The 21,346-nt window shown below is 23.1% G+C and overlaps 1 protein-coding gene across 1 annotated transcript in view; it reads right to left on the bottom strand.

Moving 5' to 3' along the window:
* Window positions 1-21,346, bottom strand: part of LOC112593127 (collagen alpha-1(V) chain-like) — a 75,832-nt gene that overhangs the window by 33,892 nt on the left and 20,594 nt on the right. The window contains exons 3-27 of the mRNA XM_025337430.1: window positions 19,954-20,113; window positions 16,573-16,726; window positions 11,924-12,109; window positions 11,667-11,780; window positions 10,916-11,005; window positions 10,767-10,841; window positions 10,608-10,665; window positions 10,484-10,536; window positions 9,934-9,970; window positions 9,124-9,222; window positions 7,763-7,798; window positions 7,029-7,117; window positions 6,316-6,397; window positions 5,916-5,942; window positions 5,484-5,573; window positions 5,387-5,405; window positions 4,793-4,845; window positions 3,725-3,841; window positions 3,597-3,650; window positions 2,904-2,965; window positions 2,674-2,719; window positions 2,493-2,608; window positions 1,438-1,482; window positions 965-1,018; window positions 405-459 (exon numbers count right to left, since the gene is read on the bottom strand). Coding sequence (XP_025193215.1) covers window positions 405-459; window positions 965-1,018; window positions 1,438-1,482; window positions 2,493-2,608; window positions 2,674-2,719; window positions 2,904-2,965; window positions 3,597-3,650; window positions 3,725-3,841; window positions 4,793-4,845; window positions 5,387-5,405; window positions 5,484-5,573; window positions 5,916-5,942; window positions 6,316-6,397; window positions 7,029-7,117; window positions 7,763-7,798; window positions 9,124-9,222; window positions 9,934-9,970; window positions 10,484-10,536; window positions 10,608-10,665; window positions 10,767-10,841; window positions 10,916-11,005; window positions 11,667-11,780; window positions 11,924-12,109; window positions 16,573-16,726; window positions 19,954-20,113 — 1,971 coding nt within the window. The remainder of the gene's footprint in view (window positions 1-404; window positions 460-964; window positions 1,019-1,437; window positions 1,483-2,492; window positions 2,609-2,673; window positions 2,720-2,903; window positions 2,966-3,596; window positions 3,651-3,724; window positions 3,842-4,792; window positions 4,846-5,386; window positions 5,406-5,483; window positions 5,574-5,915; window positions 5,943-6,315; window positions 6,398-7,028; window positions 7,118-7,762; window positions 7,799-9,123; window positions 9,223-9,933; window positions 9,971-10,483; window positions 10,537-10,607; window positions 10,666-10,766; window positions 10,842-10,915; window positions 11,006-11,666; window positions 11,781-11,923; window positions 12,110-16,572; window positions 16,727-19,953; window positions 20,114-21,346) is intronic.

Genomic DNA, 21,346 nt, shown 5'->3' with positions numbered 1-21,346 from the left:
AAAAGTGTTTTAGATAAATTTATAAAATGCACAATTATAACCCTTTAGCATCCTACAAATACTTGTGCTAAGTTCGTTTCATCACTAGATTTGCGTGTATTGTAGGTCGACAATAATAAAAATATAACATTTTATTTTAGTATACATTTAATTGTACTCAGTATAACTGAAGTATCTTTGTAAACTTAAGATCAAAATCCTCTCATATTCCCTCGTTTGCTACTATAAGATTTTTTGAATACATAAATATAATAATAACGTAATATTATATTGATAAAACTATATCTTATCACTATTATTTTGTTGTGAAAAAATAACTATTCATTTAATATAAATTAAATTAAATTAGCTATAATCTATAGAATATGTGTTCTACTTAATAAATCAAATACATTATTACAAACCCGGTATTCCGCGTTCTCCCGGTGTCCCAGTCGGCCCAGGTTGTCCAGTATCACCCTGTAATTAATTATGAAATAATAAAAAATATATTATATAATGTAGAATGAATCTGTGTTGTTACCTGTTATAAATAAAATCTATAGTCCAATTTATACATGCATATCATGAATAAAATATATTGTCTATAACCCATGAATTAATTAATGCGATGTAAAAAAAAAAAAAATAAATAAATTTGTATGCTTAAAATTAATACTAATAATAAATAAACTTATAATTTGAAGTGTATTGACTCAGATTTCGTTAGAAAAATATTGCGTAATTTTGAGTCTTATTATTGTATACTTAAATTTCGATTTATAGTAATGATAATAATAAGTATGGAATTTATTTATACCTATTTTGAAAAAAAATAATAGCTACATAAATTATATTTTTCGTTAAACTGCTAACTATACATGCTAGAATTTTATTAATCGTTATTCAAACTCATAGAAAACAACTAGTTTATAAATTCATAATCTATATTTTAAATAAGATAACTCGATGTCCTTTTGCATACCTTTGGTCCTGGAATTCCTTCGGATCCTTCGCGTCCTCTGGCACCTCTAAATCCCTAAAAATATATTTTAAAATAAATTATATTAATATTTTGATTTGCATAATTTTTAAATGCATTAAACTAGGAAGTTGGCTTTTAATAATATTTACGAAATTAATTAATTTAAAATTTCAATCATTTTTTCATCTTGAATTAAATTATTTCTTGTATAATGTATACTAAGCTAATTTACTTTGATAGAGTTATTAACACTTTTAAGTGAATATTGATTAAATGTATTAATTAAATATATCAATTAAAATTGTTGAAATAGTATCAGTATTTAATAATTGTTTTAATAACACAGAAATTGATCAATTAATTTGATTTGAAAAAGTTCCATTAATTTTAATAATAAATAATGTTTTTTTATAAATATCTTATAATTTTATAGTTCTATCTAAGCAAAATACTATTTTAAATATAATATTTACTCTAGGTCCAGTTTCTCCTCTTTCTCCTGGTAATCCAGTATTTCCCTGAAATAAAGTAATCATACTTGTAGTGTTCATATTTTTAAATATTACAAAGTGTGAATCATTCAGTTGTACAAATATCTGTATTATAAGTAATAACCGAAGTATTTCGTACTTTTTTTTTTAATTGTTTATTTTAAATAATTGTATAATTGTATTAACAATATCAATTAAATTATTTACCTAATCTTATTCTAAAATTTATTCTACTTGATTTAAACATTTTATATACGTCTTAAACATTATCGTTGGTAATATGTTGATATTAATTCATATAAACATGTATATGAATTATTTTCCAAATTATACTGTAAGGAAAATTCATCAAAATATAAGTCAGATTCATAAAATTTTAATCAGTATGTTAAAATATTTTAAAATTTTATATTTTTTTTTTCGGTACAATGTACACCTAGGTGCTATAATCAAAATATTTAGTGGGTATTAGTTCTTAATTTATTATTATATTACTCGACTTCAAATAGTATTTATAACAATTATTATAAACTTACCTAAATTTAATATTTTAATTTTTAACAGTGTAATTAAAAACATTTTAAGCACTATTTTTACCTTGAACAATCCGAAAAAATAAATTTAGCGTCACTTTATTTTATTAAATCGATCAAAATCTTTAAGAAAAATCACTTTTTTTTTCTTTACATATAATTTTATGATATTACTTATTTTATAGTTAATCCAATTGTAACATTGAAAATAATAAAAAACTTAAGTATAAATTTAAAAAAAGTATACATCTGTACTCGTAAATGATACAATTACATATTTTTTTTTAATTAAAATGATATTTTGAAGTTATGCATTAAAAACAATTTAAAAGTAACCCTATATGTCCTTATATACAACCTTTAAAAACTCCAAGTTAGTTTATTTTCTTTCGAATGCATGTTAAAATTGATTTTGTCACTAATTTTATGCCCAAATATAATTTTACTCAAGTTATCCTATTTTCAAAATAATTTAAGTATAAAAACGTAAAAAAAAATGCTTACCCGTTCTCCTTTTTCACCAGAAATTCCATCTTTACCATATGCTCCTTTGTCACCTTTTTCACCAGGAGCACCTGGATATCCTGGAAGCCCAGCGGGTCCTGGTTTACCCTTTTCTCCTATTCAAAAAGCTATTACATTACAACACTTGAAGTGAATAAGCATATGAAATGAAATATTTTACCTGATAATCCAATTGCACCACTTTCACCATGAGGTCCTTCAGATCCCTAAAAGAAATAATAATACGTTTATCACTATAACTTCATATAAAAATTTATTTATTTTTTTAAATTTTAGTTACTAATATAGTAAAAATACGCAATTTTACTTTCTCCCTAGTAAGGTTAATTTTTATCATAAAGTAAGATATTGCTACGTATTTTTGAAATAAAAATTTTCATAGTTATTTACTTTTGGCCCTTCTGGACCTTCAATTCCAACCAAACCAGGTGGTCCAGCCAATCCTGGCTCTCCTGTAATAACAAGTAAACACTTTATTTATTTATGAATCAAAAACTCATTTATTGAGGAAAAGCTGAAAATAATAATACTGAAAGTATAGTTTATTTTTTTACTATTATAAAAAAAAAAAATCATTGTTATCTTAGTTATTTATATTTACCAAATGAAATTATATAGATTATTAAATAATGTGTTATTCTCATGTGATCTTTGCGTGTTTGTAAAAAAAATATTTCATTTTTTTCACACAATATTTGATTATTAGTTTTTTTTTTAATTTAACATCATAGCCAAAAATAAATACACGACCCTGGTTTAAGTAGTACGAATATCTACTATAAAACTAAATATTAAGCAGATAATTTTATGAAAATATAATTTCTGAATGTTAATTTAATTAAGTAGGTTAGTTTATAAAAAATAAAAATAAATTAGTTCAAAATTATACGTTTTATTAATTTAGTGGAATTTTATTTATGTAATAATTGAATTTAGCTAAATGAGCTGTGTTATATTTACATTTAACTTAATCTATTATTTGTTGTATTTTTGTATAGAAGTTTTATTAGTTAAGAATACGAGTTATATTATGTAAAAAAGATAATTGAATTATAAGACATCTAATTATATTGATGTATGTACCTTTGAGTCCTTGATCTCCCTTCTCTCCGTCGGCTCCTCTGTCTCCTTTGTCTCCTACTCAAGAAAATAAAATATACTTATAATCTATTAATACTCTCAATAATATTGTGTATCAAAGAGTATTTTACCTTTTTCTCCCATTAAACCACGAACACCTATGTCACCTTTCACACCACGTGTTCCGGAAAACCCTACGGGACCCGGTGCTCCAATTGGTCCCGTATCTCCTTTGGCTCCCACAGCACCTATTTTTTAAATGTATTTATTATGTTAAAATCTGAGCGAAACAATAAATGTAATCAATAATATGTTTATTCTGACTTAAAATCCTTTTTCTAGTTGAAAAAAATGATTAGAACGTGGTTTCTGGTTTAAATGGGAAAGAGAGATGTGTCAAAAGTAAAATATTGTCAATATTTTTGAAAATAATGAATAATACCTGGAATTTATACTGAAAATATATTAACTACAAGTAAACATTTAGAATTTTCAATTATCAACTATAAATATTGATAATTGTATTTTTCATTCAGTCAAAACGCTTGAAAATTGAATATAAGGCTCTTTATAAGTTACAATAGTTATTTATAAATTATAAAAATATATAGAAATTAGTTTTTTTTTTTTTTAGATATTTTCAAAAAAATTAAATATTTAAGTGATGAATAATTATTTTGTTGTTATTTAAAAATATTATTCATGTATATTTAAAACATTTAACATACATTATCATATTTTATACATACAATAACATTTTTAAATCCAATGTTTTTGGAAAAAATGAATTCGACTTACAATAAGAAACGTAATTTAATTAATTTTTTATTATTGGAGTTAATTAAGTTTGTATATTTTCATAATTTTTATCTAGAAGTTCATTAACAAAAACTACTTTTATTTTTTAAATTAACATCCTTAAAAATTTTACTAACAATTTGGTAGAATGAGAAGATTGGACTTTTAAAACTTCCCCTAGTGAACATAAAATATGCTTAGTAATAGAGGCTAACCTACAGTCTTCATTTAGGATCTTATGCAATAATGTACCTATCATTGATTTAAAAATTATAAAATACATTTACAGTGATTTACTTTTAAATAACGAGAGTCACTAGATTCCTACAGTACAGTAGAGTGATTACTATCTTTTCCCTTATTTATATTTAAATTAAATTTAAGTGTATTTATGAAATTACCTGTATTTCCGGGATGCCCGGGTAGTCCATCAGCTCCTGGTAATCCTGGTAGTCTAGATTATTACAAAATATTATGTATTATTATATTATTATGAAAATTCATTTTAAAGTTTGTTAAAACTTTTATAGAAAGTTATTGACAGTTATGAAATTGATTGTAGTAAAATAATATGAATTTAATGAGTTGGCTATGTCGATATATAATTTGAATGAAAGACTTATATAGTTTTAATTTAATTTCGATCAACATTTATTGTTTACAATAATAGGTACTTAATACAAAAATAAAACAATTGAAAAATAAAATATTTAAATATAAAAAAGTAACCTAGGTAATATGTATTAGTATTTTTATTATTTTCAATAATAAAAATTAAAAATGTGACCTACATTAATTTATGTTAATTCACAATGTTTGTATTAAAATACACTTTTATTTAGTCCAAAGTTCTTAGAAAAATTGTCTTATTATAATTATCGCTATTGACTTCATTTCACTAATATTATTAAAATACTAAATAATTATAAATATTTAATAAATCGTATATCATTTAAAATATTTATTAGTGTTTAGTATTAATTTTTATAACTAACCCTGGTTTTCCTGGAGGTCCTAAAACAAAATAACATTGTAAAAATTATTACTTTGACAATTTTTTTTTTATTATTATTCTATGTTTGGTGATAATACCTTGATCTCCTGGAGGACCTAAAGCGCCTACTGCTCCAGTAGAACCAATGGGACCAGCAGGACCAATTTGGCCTGGTGGTCCAGGAATTCCTAAAAAAAAAAGATACCATACTATATTTATTTATTTTTTATATTATATGGATTAAAAAATGTTTAGGGAAAAATAGTTTTAACTCTTAATTTAATTTAAGACATATAATGGAGTATTGATCATAGTATTGATAACCAATAAATATGATTTATTTTTAAGAACCCATTAAGTGATTAAAAAAGTAGTTAAGTGTTGACATTAATAATTATAAAATACAAAAAATTCTAATTTTAATAATTATTATTTGAGACTCTTTTATACAATAACTATGTAACTTCTAACACAAAATAAAATTGTTTTCTATTAAAATTCTATAATTATAATATTTTTTACATACGTACCAGTATTTCCAGTATTACCCTTAGGACCTGTAAAAATATAAAAATAATTTTTTTTTCTGTTTAATAACAAATTATAATACTCACTAGTATTTAATTAGGTGTAATTTAATTTTTTTTTAGCGCTAAGAAATTTTTTAATTATTATTATTTTCATACTATATTATATTAAAGTCGATATTTAAAGTATACACGTATAGTGAATAAAAAACCAAATGTATTAAAACTTGAAGCCTCTAATTAATGTTATGTTAAATATATTTTCTTAAATATAATAAAATGCAATAGTTACAAACATAAATGTGTTATAACATTCGTTACACACTATATAGTATATATTTATACCTATTATATTATGAATACACTATATGATTAATACAGTAAAACAATAAAATTATTATACCTGTAGGCCCTTCTGATCCTGGAATTCCTGGTGGACCAGGTGGACCAGGAAATCCGCGCAGACCAGAAAATCCTCTGGGTCCCTAAAAATATAATTAAATTTAAGTATATTTTTAATTTGGTAACAAGCAGATGTAGTAACGATAAATATAAATTCAAAAGTTGTATATTTTGAATAACTCTTATTTCTAATATTTTTAATTCATAGAAAATTAAGTTACATTAAAAATAAATGGCATTAGTCATTACACAAAAGTAATGTATATTATTGTGTATTGAATTTACTGAGAAAAATATTTTTTTTATTTGCCAGTATTATATCGCATAATATAAAATGACAATCATTTAGCCTCATCTAGCTAGTAATTAAATAATTGATTACCGTCATCTATTTGTTTGTACAGTTAAAGAGTTATAAAGTTGTAGAGTTAGAAATAATGTTTTTCATTGTTTAAAATAAAAAAAAATCAGTTTTTATGTTTATTATGAATAATTTAAATAAAATATAGATCAGATTAAATACAATTAAAATATTACGTTTTATGTCAAATATTTTAAGTATACATATTTTTTAACTAGGATATTATGTTTATTTGAGAATAAATAATTTATTATAACAATAATAACACTATACACGATAAACAGTATTAATAACATAAACACTTGCACTTGGTATTATATATTTTTTAAGTAAGTTAAAATCGAAGATATTACCATTTCTCCGGGTAAGCCAGCTAAACCTTGAGGCCCTTCTTCACCTTGAGGACCATCATTACCACGAGGGCCTGTAACACCAACTTGACCTAAAAATGATAAAAATTAAAATAAGTTACTTTTATTTTTATTTGAATGAATTAACCTAACGGTAGGTTGTTTTTACGATTGTTACGTTTATTACGGTTGATAGTAAACACATGTATGTGTGGCAAGATTTTTAACCACTATGAACCCGAGTGGTCACCCATCTGGGAGCTAGTAGTAATCGCTGTTACTTACTCCCAGTCGCATTTCGCAACTGGTAGCAGCCAACGTGCCATACCAAGCTACACTTTTTTTTTCAATCGTTTTCGTATTACTTAAAATTCTGAAATAAATAATCAATTTTTATGGCTCATTTATGTAAACGCTGTAAAAGTTGTATTATGTTCATTTAATTACACAAGTTTGAAAGTTTAAAGAGATGTGGGTTGAGTTTAGGGTCGTGATGGTTATATATGTGGGAATGTATGTGAACAAACAATGTAAGGCATTATATAGATGCATCTTGTTTCATTCATCATGTTTATAAGTGGATTGATTAATTTATATAATGATTGTAACATATAATTTATAACACTATCCTATTTTTAACAAAATAAAATCCACATTATTTGAATAAATTATATAAAATGTAACATATAATTATTACTACACGTACGATTTAATTATTTTGTTATTATGATATTTACCTGGAAGTCCGCGATCTCCTTTTTCTCCAGGTAAACCTACAAACATATCATTAGACTTAATAATTAATTACTAAAAATAAAAATAAAGGCGCATTAATAGACAAATAAAAATATAAATTATGGTTTATACGCGGTTTAGATATAATTAAATTTTAACTTAATCAAATGCTTATTTTATCCATGAATTTTATTTTATTTTACATTATATCAACTAAATATGTTAAATTTATAACGTGAAAAAATGAGCATAAGATAATCGTGGTAAATATAGATTATAATTTTATGTAACTCGTAGCGAAAAGATTATTTTGATAATAATATTGGAGTATTTTTATTTAAAATTTGAAAGTAGTAATAAATCGTCGTATCGAAGAGCTTGAATCTCAGTTTATTTATGTATTTTATGATTTTTTTTTTTTAAATTTATGTTCTTAAAAAACATGGTATTTTAAATTTTAAGTATCTTAAATTTAAAAACATAGACAAAAAAATCGTATAATTATCTATCCAATATTGAACGAAAAATTTTAGAACTTAAGTTATAAATCTTGTAACAGAGAAAATAAAAAAAAATAACACGAAATAATGTCGCTGTATAGTGAAACTTATTATGGATTTAATAATACCTATTTGATAAATTAAAAAATTAATCATAATGTAAAAAATCAACAAATATTGTTCTACTTTTATCAGGTTATAATAATACTGTTATTATATTGCATAAACTATGATTTTTATAAAGAATTTAAAAATTTTAGAAACGTAATTGTTTATACATATTGATGTATTATTTAATGGTATAGTTATTCTAAAATAAATTCCATGAATTAATTAGAATTATTAACTTTTGTAAATAAAATATTGTGCTTATATTTTTTAACGTTAAGGAAATAAAATATTAAAAGTTAAGTTTAAATTATTAATTATATAGACAAACTAAGAAATCAGATATCAAAGCAAATAAATCTATTTTTAGAATATACTTAAATTGTTGATTTTTTAAGTTAATACAAAATTAAGACTTAATGCTTTAACCGATTGGTTTCTAATTTACTTATAAATAGATCTATAAAGTTCGTGTATATTATTTTTCTGTATAATGTAAATAAATAGTTTTATCAATTTTTGAAACATTTTACTAATTTAGACTTCTTTAATACAAAATTATTTGTTAAATATGCCGCTGAGTATTAAACATATAATATAGATTATGTTCTCAAGTAATATTAATGAATTCATAGTATTTTTAAAGCAAAGAACATTAAATTATGCATGTATATATGTATATTTATACTACAGTACACAAACATATATAAAAAATAATGATGACAATCTTAATAATACTAATAATAGGTAATTACCCATTGCTCCCGTTACTCCGGGCTCTCCTTTGACTCCAGGTGGACCTGTAACTCCTCGTTCCCCATCTCTGCCCGGTCTACCTCTGTGTCCATCACGACCTTTTGCATTCATAAAAATTATATTAAAAAAAAAAGGAGTAACATAGTTTACATTATTGTTCTTACTAGAAAATAAAAAATTAGCTACTTAATGAGGCATTCAACCTAATTAAGACGAATTTCAAGGTGTTTTTTAAAACGCGCATGTTATAATTTAATTCGTATCATCGAATTTATATTTCTTAAAAAAAAAAATTACATTATTTCAAAAACATTTCTTAGAATTATGTAAATATTTTAAGTCTTATTTTAATTAATTTAATTTTAAAGTAAAAATAAAAATTGTTTATAAAAAATGTACTACAATATGATTTTAAGCTTAAATTGTATTTTATTTTTCTAGTATTCGTTGAAAAATAATATTTGTTTTTAGAAATATTTATCGCACTTGAAAAAATTTATTTTAAAGCTATTACTGGAAAAACGATTAAAATTAATTTTTTTTTTTTATATTATTTTTTAATAATATATATGCATGGCCAAATATGTAAATTTATGTATGTAAAATAAATATTGTCATTTTCTCAACTCACTAGTTTAAGCTTAAGGTTGTTTTTTCATAAAAATGTATTTTTTATCTATAATATCAATATAATGAATGGTGGATATAGGTAACTATTTATAGTTCCTCATAAACTTTCTTTAAGAATAATTTCAAGTTGTTGTACTCTGATAAGATATAATCCTTAAAAATCATAATATTATACTAACCTGATGGACCAGGCATCCCTCTAATACCTCTTGGTCCCTAGAACAAAATTCAAACATAAATATTACTTTACTTATACAAAGGTATTTTATACATACGTAGATAAATTGAAAGATAATTAAAACTTAATTAATATAAACAATTTTATTTTTTATTTATAAAAATCGATATAAAATAAAATTTATATATATATCGATTTAAAATAAATCGATATATAAATATTTTGATTTTCCTTTTTTAAATTATTTTAATAAAATGTTACATTAATTTGTATTATTTCACTATAGGAAATAAATCGAATTATATTAAATAATAATAAGATAAAATAAAGGAATAAAGTATCAAATTCATAATTTTAAAGTTGTGATTTGATATGTTGAAAGCGTTATGTAAACATGGAAACAAATTAACTAAATTTTAATTGCTTTTTAATATTTTAGATGAACTTAATATATATAATGAAGTATGCAGTTTTACAATGTGTATATCCCGAAAAATAAGTGAACATTATTGAACTCATTTAATAATATTTTTATCTAAAATTACACATACCACTTCTCCTTGTTCACCAGACTCGCCTTTAGGTCCTTCGGGACCAGGTGGACCTTCAATTATTTACAAATTACAATAAAATGATTAAATACATAAAACGCTCATACAATTGTATAAAACATACCTTCCGGCCCCACTACTCCAGTTAAACCCATTGGTCCATCAACTCCTCTCATTGACAACTAAAAGAGAAAAACAATTAAGCTTCTAATACTTATTTGTAATACTTTAAAATACACGTATTCTATTTAGATATAAAAACCAATAAAACAATAATACAAACCATGTGTTGTGCCAACATTTGTCTAAACATTTCGGCTTGGCTATCTGGACCTTTATCCCCCTGATTTTGATTCAACTGAAATTTTAAACAGTATTTATATACGTTAACTTAATATTCTGTAGTTATTAAAATGAAATAACAATACAAACTGGTATTAAAAACACATGTCCCGGTGGTCCTTGTTTACCAGCATACCCATCAATGCCATCACGACCAGGATCTCCTTTCGGACCTTGGGGCTAAATAATAATAAACAAAAGAATAATCTTTAAAGTTTAAACAAATATTACCTACCCGTTAAAACAATAAAAAGTTATCAAAATTGCGGCGAAGCAGAAAAACAAAAACTCACGAATAAAATGCATGTTAGGAAGAGATAAGGCGTCATCGAATAAAATAAAGTAGTATTCGTTTGTACTATTTTATACGTATATACCTTGTATATATATATACATCCAGCTTAACTATATTATTATTTTATATAGGCTGTACTATATATTTACAAAAAACGGTTAAATGACTAGCCAACGCAATAAAAACAAATTGACAATTGATCAATCAAAAAGAAGAAAAAAACGTGTTTCGATTCTGTGCATTCACCTACTTTGGCGGATACTGTAGAAAAAATTGATTAATGTTATAATTCTTTGATGAATTAATAAACAAATATTTATTATTAAAATGTAAGAGTTATAGTAGATATAGTAAATATTAATATGTATAACGATTTAAACAAGACATTTAATGTTTTTTTTTTTTTTTAGATTCTGAGCAAAGCGATGAATGTATTTTATTTTAGTGGTAGCATAGCTCTCTACCCTTTTGAATTTAATTTTGTACAGTTGTATAAGCCTATAAACTGCAGTGCATTGAAAGTACAATAACATTAATTTCGTTTACCCCTTGTTCTCCGGGTGGACCAGGATAACCGCGAACGGCCGATATGCACTGAGGTTGCTGAACACCATACGTGGACTGGCTAATATTTGTGTCAGATGATTTTGGGCTGTGCGTCTGTAAGAAAGCGATGAACGAACGTATTAATAATAATAATAATTAAAAAATAACAGTTAATACTATTGTTAATTATTTATTATAATATCTCATAACGATTTGCTTATTTTTTGTACGGTATAGGTATATCAGGCAATACGCACAACGCTCGTTATTTCCAATGAATTCATGACGGCCGTGGAAAGTTCTTCGAATTCATTTACGTCCATTACGTTAGTTTTTGATGTTTCGGTTTTATTTTGCGTTTCAATACAGACATCCATTCGAACGGAACACATTTCATAAGCAGCATCTGGCGTTGAATAAAACCTTAACTCTTGGATGTCACCCTGAAAATATTTTAAAACTTTCCGTTTATTCATTTCGATATGCCGACGAGCATTGTCCCGTTACAATATAAAAACTGACATTCAATTATAGAACTGAATATAATGAATCACAGCAGCAGAACGAAGTTATATTATATTATTATTATGTATACTATATAAATATATATTATTATAAATATATGACTATATTAACGTGAAATTTGTTGTTTAAGCAAAAAGAAATCCAATTAAAAAAAAAAAAAAAAAATTGGGCGAAGATGTCTGGAAATGTTATGGTTTTAATTTAGGAATATTATTTTATTTGCTTGTTAACCCATAGATCTAAAACAAAGAACTAATAAATTTCATACTCAGTTTATGGCATTACGTATTATCATTTTAATTGGAATTCATTTCAATTGAATTTAATATTATCAACAATAAACAAAATGTAATTCTCTCACAATATTATACCTATTACCAAACAATACATTTTTTCTGCAAAAAATATATTAAATTTTAAATTTTAATCCTATTTTTAAATATTGTATATTATTCGTCCAAGGTTAAGATTAAATATTCAAAAAAAAAAAAAAGGTATTAATTAATTCTTATATAATTACTAAAACGATAACAAATAATAATATTAAAAATGTTAATAGTATATTTTTAAAATACGCTATAATATGCTAGTGCCTAGGTATCAATAATATCTGATTATTTTATTAATAATGATGATTAATTACGGAGCTGACAACTAATTATAAGTAACCATTCCATTAATTTTATTTATTAAGTTTGCGTGAATTTATTTATGGTGTTTAATTTAAGTTTTTTATGGTTATTATATTTATTATACAAGTATCATATGATTAACACATACTACAATAATTAAAAATAGAATATTATTGTTATTTAAACTATAAAACCAAAAAGTTTTCTTTTAAAATTTATATTTAAGTTAAGTTTACCACTCACTTAAAGATAGTTAATTATATCTTTATGTACAAATGTGAAAATTTAAATCATTACCATGCATGTTCTTTGAAACTAGTCATTCAATTATATTGATTTGTTTAATGAAATAATACATTGCAGAAACAAGCTGTAATTTTATTTTTGATTCTATAAATTAATGAAAAATTGAGTAATTTTTTTTAAAATAATTGACAAATACGCACATTATGATAATTTTTTCATTCATGTTACTGATTATTAGAGACAATTGAAAAATAGTATTGGCTATACAAGTATAAGTTGTTGGTGTTCAGCCCAGAATAAAAAGGAAATTAAATTTTGGTCGTTCAACAAAAAAAAAAAAATAATTTAAAAAAATACTGTTGTTAACGGTCAAAAAAAAAAAACAGCGTCGGACGGAACAACTATGTTAAGTTCATATGTCGGAAATACCATCTATACACCAAATCGGAAAATCAAAAATATTATTTATCCACACGCGTTACACTAAATGTTAGCATTAGGCAACCAAATCTAACATGGATGCATTTTGTACGGGCAACGAAGTGTACAGGGATAACTAATTATAATATTATATACATTATTCATATCATCATTTTTATCCTTTTAGAATGGTAAGTTAAAGTAATTAGCAACACTAAGGTAGTATTTCGACAGTTTGAATTTAGAGATCGGAATAGTTTGTGTAGATAATTAGATAAACAGTGTTTGATTGTAAGGTTTGAATTTATTCTATATTTGATAATAGTGCCTTATTTTTAAATACCGTAAATAAATTTATGTGGACTTGAGAAGTTAATTTGTAAACATTGTTTAAAAAAAAATATTTAAAAAGTATATATAATTTATAATAATTAATTATCTGTAAAAATTATACTGTCAGAGTTCATTAAGTTCATCTTAATTTTTATTATGTTTATCTAATTCAGAGTATGATTAAATAAATAAAAATTAAATAAATACTTATGGATCTTCAATTATTTTATTTTTTTATCGAAAAATTATGTTTTAACTTATAAGCTATAAGTAAATTTTAATCATATATTAGAAAAAAAGCCACATATTAAATTTTTGAAACAAATCATGCTAAAAAATGTACAACAAATGTATTCTTATTAATTATTAAATAAAATAAAAATGAATATATATGTATCTAAAAATACGCCTATACGCATAGAGTGACAAAGTGATACTCACAAGAACTCATTTATACTTTCCGTTTCAATTAATAGTTACTAATTAGTATAATAATTAAAATTTAATTTATAAACTATCATAATTAACATGAGGTTAATAATGCATTGTCTAAACAGCGTTTTTTAAAATGTGTTTCACAAAACCCCAGGATTCCGCAGATTTTTTCCAACATTTTTAAGAAAATTACTTTAAAATATCCAACTAAAGATAAGTAGTGGCTAGTGGAGAAAAAAATGTTTGTACGACTTTCATTAATAAGCTCAACATAAAAAAATCTGTATTAATAAAAAGTAATTTCACCTATCTCTTTAAAATTAAAATTTAGTAATTTAAGTATTATTGTTTACAATAATAATTATTATAATTTTTATTTTAAAATATTTTTGAATTAAATACCTTTAACACATTCTTATTACATAAATTAATTATAAATTTTATCGTAAATAATCCTAAAAAAAAAAGCTGAAAAGCAAAAAAAAAAGTTGTCAAATGGATACCACTCTGCTGTACATTAGGGGGGTGGGGTGAACCTCGGACTAGGGTAGGTTAAATTTGAATGCAATGATAGGTATCATTGTATACAAAAAATGATTCTAAACGGAGATGATTTGTCAGTCTAGGATATATTATATTTAAATATTGTCATACATTCTATTTTGAAACGAAAATTTTATTTTTCAATTAGGACACATTTGCAAAATTCATGGTTAATCAATTAATTATTATTTTTTATGAATTATACCTACAAAATAGTTTGCAAATATTCATGGTTTTGACGACTTTTTGTCAATATTTGAACTTCAAATGCTAATAAAAAAAAATTGTGCCTATGTATTCTTAAAATTTTTTGATCACTATAAGAATAACTTATGAGGAACTTTGTATTAAATGTTCAAGTATTTTGATTGGGCCAAAAAAATTTTATCGATACATCAAAAAAAAATTTTCAGAAAAATTGAAAATTTCAGTTGTCTATAAATAGCTCAAAAAAATTCAAAATATTTTGAAAATTAAACTGTATATAAATAACACTAACATAAACATTTGGTGAAAATTTCAAGTATTTACAGTGATTAGTTTTTGAATTACAACCATATAAAAAAAATCGATTTGGTTGAAAACTGGTTTTGCGTAAAAATTCCCGTTTTTCCGTCATTTTTTTTTTTTGTTTTTCTCGATTTTTTTGAAAACCGTTGGAAAATGTTTACTTTTTACCTCTATAATGCATCAAGGATATTCACTTTTTTATCGGAAACCACCCCCGAAATTTGAAATTGAAGCATTATTTCGACTACTTATGCTGTACACAGACATAAAAAAAAAAACACACATCATTGTAAAATCAATACATTCATCACTCCGTTCAGAATTTAATAAATAAGGGGTTCCACGATATAAGTAAATATCAAAAAAGGTTCTATGGATAAAAAAATTTAAGAAATACTGGTCTAAAGTATTAATATTTTATGGTTTATTCTATATTTAGTTATCTATTTATTATTATTTAACGAACATTTTTATATAATTGTAAATATATTAAATTAATTTCGTGGAGCACATTATCTTCTTAAAACGAAAAAAATTACCTTTCATACTATAGGTAACTACTTTTCAGTTTAATTAGGTTTTTGTTTTCTGGAATATTCTATAGACTATAATAAAATTTTAAAAGACATTAAGCAGATAATAAAAATATTTGATGCTCTATCTATAACTTAAATTAAATTAAACAACTGATAAAACGTTTTAACAGTTCAGCCGCCATGCTATTGCGGTCATATTTAAACAGAAAAATAATATGATATTTATTATTTAAAATTAATAAATACTATTTATACAACAGTATACATTTACACTAAATTATTCATTTGTTAGATTTTATTCTAGCGTGTAAAATAATTAATTATAGGTATAAGTACTATTATATTAATTGACCTAACGTTTTATCTTGAGTTTTGATTCAATAACGGTTTGTTTTTTAGAATTTTAATTTTAATTATTGTTTGAGGTTATATTTTAATGTATAAGTAACTTTGCAATTAACAATTAAGTCAGCGTAAAAAAATGAACTAGTACTTAAAAAAAAAAAAAAAGTATCGTGAATAAATTATACTAAATACCTAACTTATATGTTATGCTATATGAATAATGTAATGAAACTTTTTTTAGACCGTTTTATTATTTAGAGTTCATTCAACTATATAATATTATAATCATCAATAAATTAACAAATTAAAAATAATAAGACCAGAAAATAATCTATACAACTGATTATAATTCCAAAATTTCATAGTTAAATAAAAAATTACCAGGTAAAACGTTTCATCTAATTGTTGACCAATCATCACAATTCCTGAATTACTAATTGTTGTATTTCTCTTTAGTTCTTTTGTGACTTGTATATCACAGTCCAAAATCATAGTCACTGAATTTCCTTTGATACTGAACAATAATTTATGCCACCTAAAATTACAAATTACAATTATCATTATATATTAATATATACTACTGTATAATTTATACAGTAACGTATTTACAGCGGATTTCGAAAGGGTTTCTTGTTTCTCCACTCCCCTAAGAATTGAAATAAGATAAAGAGAAATAAAGACTATGTTAACCTAATCTAATAATTGTATACAATTTTTTTATTAAATTTTATAAACAACACGACACAATAAAATAATTTTCATGACACCTATAACATGCATTGAAGTAACAAAAAATTATATTGTCAATAATAATTCCCCAGAGTACAGTCGACACTTATTTTATTATGTATAAAGATATTGTACGATATAAAATATATTAAATATAAAAAAATATCATACTCGTTACATTATTACCTTTATATTATTTCTATTACAATATTATATATAAAAAATGTATAATTCTCGTTAATTCTAATTATGCTGTAGTGTTTAACAATTAAATTAAAAAAATTAAATCCTTAAAGTCTCACATTATGTTTATGAATTTTCAAAATAAAGTAATTTAGCAGATTTTAGGTAAGTTTTTGTACAATAAAACAACTGCTTTATTAAAAATACATATTTTTGACATCTTACTTAATAATTTTTTGAATTCAGTTTATATGTTCTCCAATACCCAACTGATTTATTTAATTGTAAATTCATATATTTTAATATTCTGTCTCAAAAATCAAAAATGTATAATGTTTTATAATAAGTTTCAGTATTAAAAGTTATTTTAAACGTTCAATAGTTTTTAGTAAATTGTATTAATATCACACAGTTACATAATTGTCTAGTTTTTTAGGTGGTGATTGTATGAATTTCAATCCATAGTTATCTTTAATAATTCTATAATGTAATTACGTATTTATAATGATCGATTTGCTGCTAATTAGTATGTACCTATCTAATTTAATAAAAAGATTATATGTTTAAAAAAAGTTTAAAATACACTCAAAATTAAATTTAGTAAAAAAAATTAAAAATATGATAAAAATATCTTATAAGTAGTTATTATATTTTTAATATTTTAAAATTTATTATTGAGTAACTCTATTCCACACACTTCCATAATTCAAGGTTTATTAAATTATAATACATATAGTTACTAACTAATGTTTATTTTGCTGCATACAAAAATTTAATGTTTTCTAAATATTGTCAATTTAGTTACCATATGAATTACTTTTTTCGTATGAATCTGTGCTAAAGGTTTGTTTTATATGCAAATATTAAAAAATAGAGCTTTTTAAGGTTTTTTTTTCTTAAATTAATTTAGAATAATTTCAAACTACAAATATTGCAGTGTTTTACAATAATACATAAATTGAATGTTTATGAGAAAAATTCAAAAATATTAAATGATTAAATAATTAAATTAGTCCTAAATGTGACGAAATAATATGAAAAAAATGTTTAAATTATTAAGCATTGATTATTTAACAACAACTATTGAAGTTATGATTATTTTAAAATTATTACAACTGTTCATGAAAATAAATAACTATTTTTATTTTAACACAAATTTGAATTCTGTACATTATTTAATACTTGTTTGAATATATGTAATAATAACAAAGTTATACAAAAATACTTAACGCGTAAAGAATATCTAAAGAAAAAAAATATACAGATTGTTATTTTACAAACATTAAATGTAAATACCATTGTGAACTAAATAATTTTTAGAAAAGCTACTTATAAACTAATTTTTTTCTCATTTAATCTTAATACCTCACATCTATCATTTACTTGTCAACAGTTGGCATTTGATTAAAATGGTTTTAAACAAATGACAAAGATAACCGACGAAAACTTTTCCAAAAAATTATTTTAGTATGTTTCACGGGGATATTATAAGCTCTAAATTCTTTTATATGTGTTAAGTCCAATCGTGTTTTTTATGATTATAATTAATTTATTAATTTTAAATATTATTAAAACAATATAATATATACAATAATCTTGCCAACAAAATGCTTAAAAATATGTAGTTATTGTTTTTTTGTTGAATTTTCTAGCGTATTCTTATTTAAAATGATTATTATAATGGTATTTTGATTAATTTTCAGATCTTTGAAACATTTTTAGCTTTGCTTCAAACTAGGAGATTATATTAAAAAATTGATTAATAAATCGTGAAATAATTGTTTTGAATAGATTTTAAGCAGTAACATATTTTCATGTTTGACAAATTTAAATAATATATGGAACTTAGATTTCTAAATAAATTATTAATACGTAGATAGCACCTTAAAATGTTATCAACAATGAATTTTAAAACTAGATAACGAATTTATGATATTTCTTTAACCTGGACAATATAGCAGATTACAACAAATTTTGTAATTTTATAATTTATTATAATCATAAATTCATAGTGAATAACCATAGTTAATACATGTATTTATTTTTTATCATAAGATCCGGATTTTATCCCACTTAGACATTTGTAATTTAATTCTTTAGTAGCTTTAAGGAAGACTCCAGTCCATGCGTTATTCGAAAATAACAAGTATGAGTTATCCACATAAGTTACTATTTTACTATAAATATTTACATTAGATAGTGTATTAATACATAATAAGAACAAAAGCGCTCCTTAGGGCTTATACACTACCTCGCGATACAATATATACAAAATATTTGGCATCATTTATTATAACATTAATTTAACATATTTTAGTCAAATAGGTAATTTACAAGCCAAAGTAAGCTTTTGTTATTTATATCAAAATAAGGTAAAATACGTAAAACTATAAAGTAAAATGATTTTTAATTAGTACCAATTATCTTTTTCAAATTTAAGAAAACTTCATTTGCCTTTTTAAATGCCTCATATAAAATTTGAGTTAAATTATATTATAATAGTTTCAGTTCCGAACCTAAGTTTGAAACCATATTGATTTTTCGTGCATAATTTATTTTTTTCCAGATACAAGATTAATTTTAATTTTATAATTTTTTTTCAAAATTGAAACCGGAAGTTGGTCTATAACTCTTATTTTTACGTTTACCACCTTTATACCTTTATTATATGGTTTAATAATAACTAATTTAAATTTACCTGAAAATAAACTATATATATATGTAATAAATTAATAATATTTAACATTTGAATACAGTGTTAACGTATAATAAAATATACAAGTACATAAAAGGATAAACTATACATAAATTAAAATCGGATGATTGTTTTTGTGTTTTTTCTTTACTTACCGATTATCGTTGATGATTGTATTAAATTTCACTTTGGTCTTATATCCCTCTTGGGCTTCCATGTCGTTATAAAACAACATAATGTCACTCCCAACTGTCAAACCCAACTGTTCATCTCCCGCTTCGTTGTAAATGAGAAAAACTCTGTTCGTATCAGAACCTGTTTAGATAAATTAAATTATTTTTGACATGATAAAATATTTAAAAAAAAAATAAATTAAAAATTAAGCGATTTAAATTTTAGTTATATAACTTAAGAATATTTTAAAAAGTATGTTAATATTTTTTAAATATCAACTAAGTAATTGATCATAATTTAAGATTATAAGTCAAAAATCTTTCATTTACAAGCCAATCATTTTTTACTTTATAAGTGAAAAAAATATATATGGTAAAATATAAATTAATAAATCAGAGAAAAACTTCTTCATTTTTTAAATATAATCAATATGCATTTGATTTTAAAATTCTAGTGGCTTGCCTGTTTTAAATTAGAAATAAATTATTTTAATATTTAATTAAATACCTAATCAATTAAACGGACGATTATTCATTTTGTAATTGATCAAACCTTTTATATAAACATACAAAGTAGTGAAGTATTTTAAAGTCTTACATAAAGATTATAGAGATTATAGTTATTTACAGCATACATAATGTATTTTCGTGACAATAATAAGATACACTACATTTCACTATTATGTTTTGCTAAATAAAACTGAATCAATGTTTTTCATTTTAAATGGAATGCATAAGATTTTATGTTATATAATATTATATTTCATAAAAAAAATATCTCTCAATAAGTATTATAATATGTAGATATATTATATTTACTTCAATACATAATTACTATTATTTAGATGAACTCAAAAATAAAAATGGTTTTGGTATGCTTTATTTAAAAATATATATTCTTAGCTTAACTACTTCAAGGCAGTATCAAAAATAACACCGCAATGACGGCATCGTTATCGAGAAACGAAAAACCATTTTGCTAGGAAACGACTATAATTAAATACTATAAACAACAGTGATAATTTATCATTGCAATACGTTAGTCGCTGTTCTTATTGCTGACAACGTCAGGTGCCCAGAGTGTCAGTTTCTTCATAGCAGTAACGTGTTCGTGCGTGTAAAGCGCCAAAAACAATGTTTTATCATTTATAAGCTGAACATAAATGTATGGAAATCTATACAATTTTTTTATAATAGTCAAATTATCATATTTTAATTACAAATAAAAAGAAGAGAAACTGAAAAACATTTTATTTATAATTTGCCTCAAATACCAACTATTCTCCTTCCACCTACAGCTAAAAATCTATTTACGTTTTATATTTAATTATTATCACAATACATTTTTTTTTAACTTTTTTTAAAACTCCAAACA

Source organism: Melanaphis sacchari, unplaced genomic scaffold, assembly GCF_002803265.2.
Source record: "Melanaphis sacchari strain LSU unplaced genomic scaffold, SCAv2.0 Contig1_pilon_pilon, whole genome shotgun sequence".
In the NCBI taxonomy this organism is placed as follows: domain Eukaryota; kingdom Metazoa; phylum Arthropoda; class Insecta; order Hemiptera; family Aphididae; genus Melanaphis; species Melanaphis sacchari.
The sequence above is the reverse complement of the archived record's forward strand: the minus strand, read 5'-3'. Positions and strand labels throughout refer to the sequence as shown.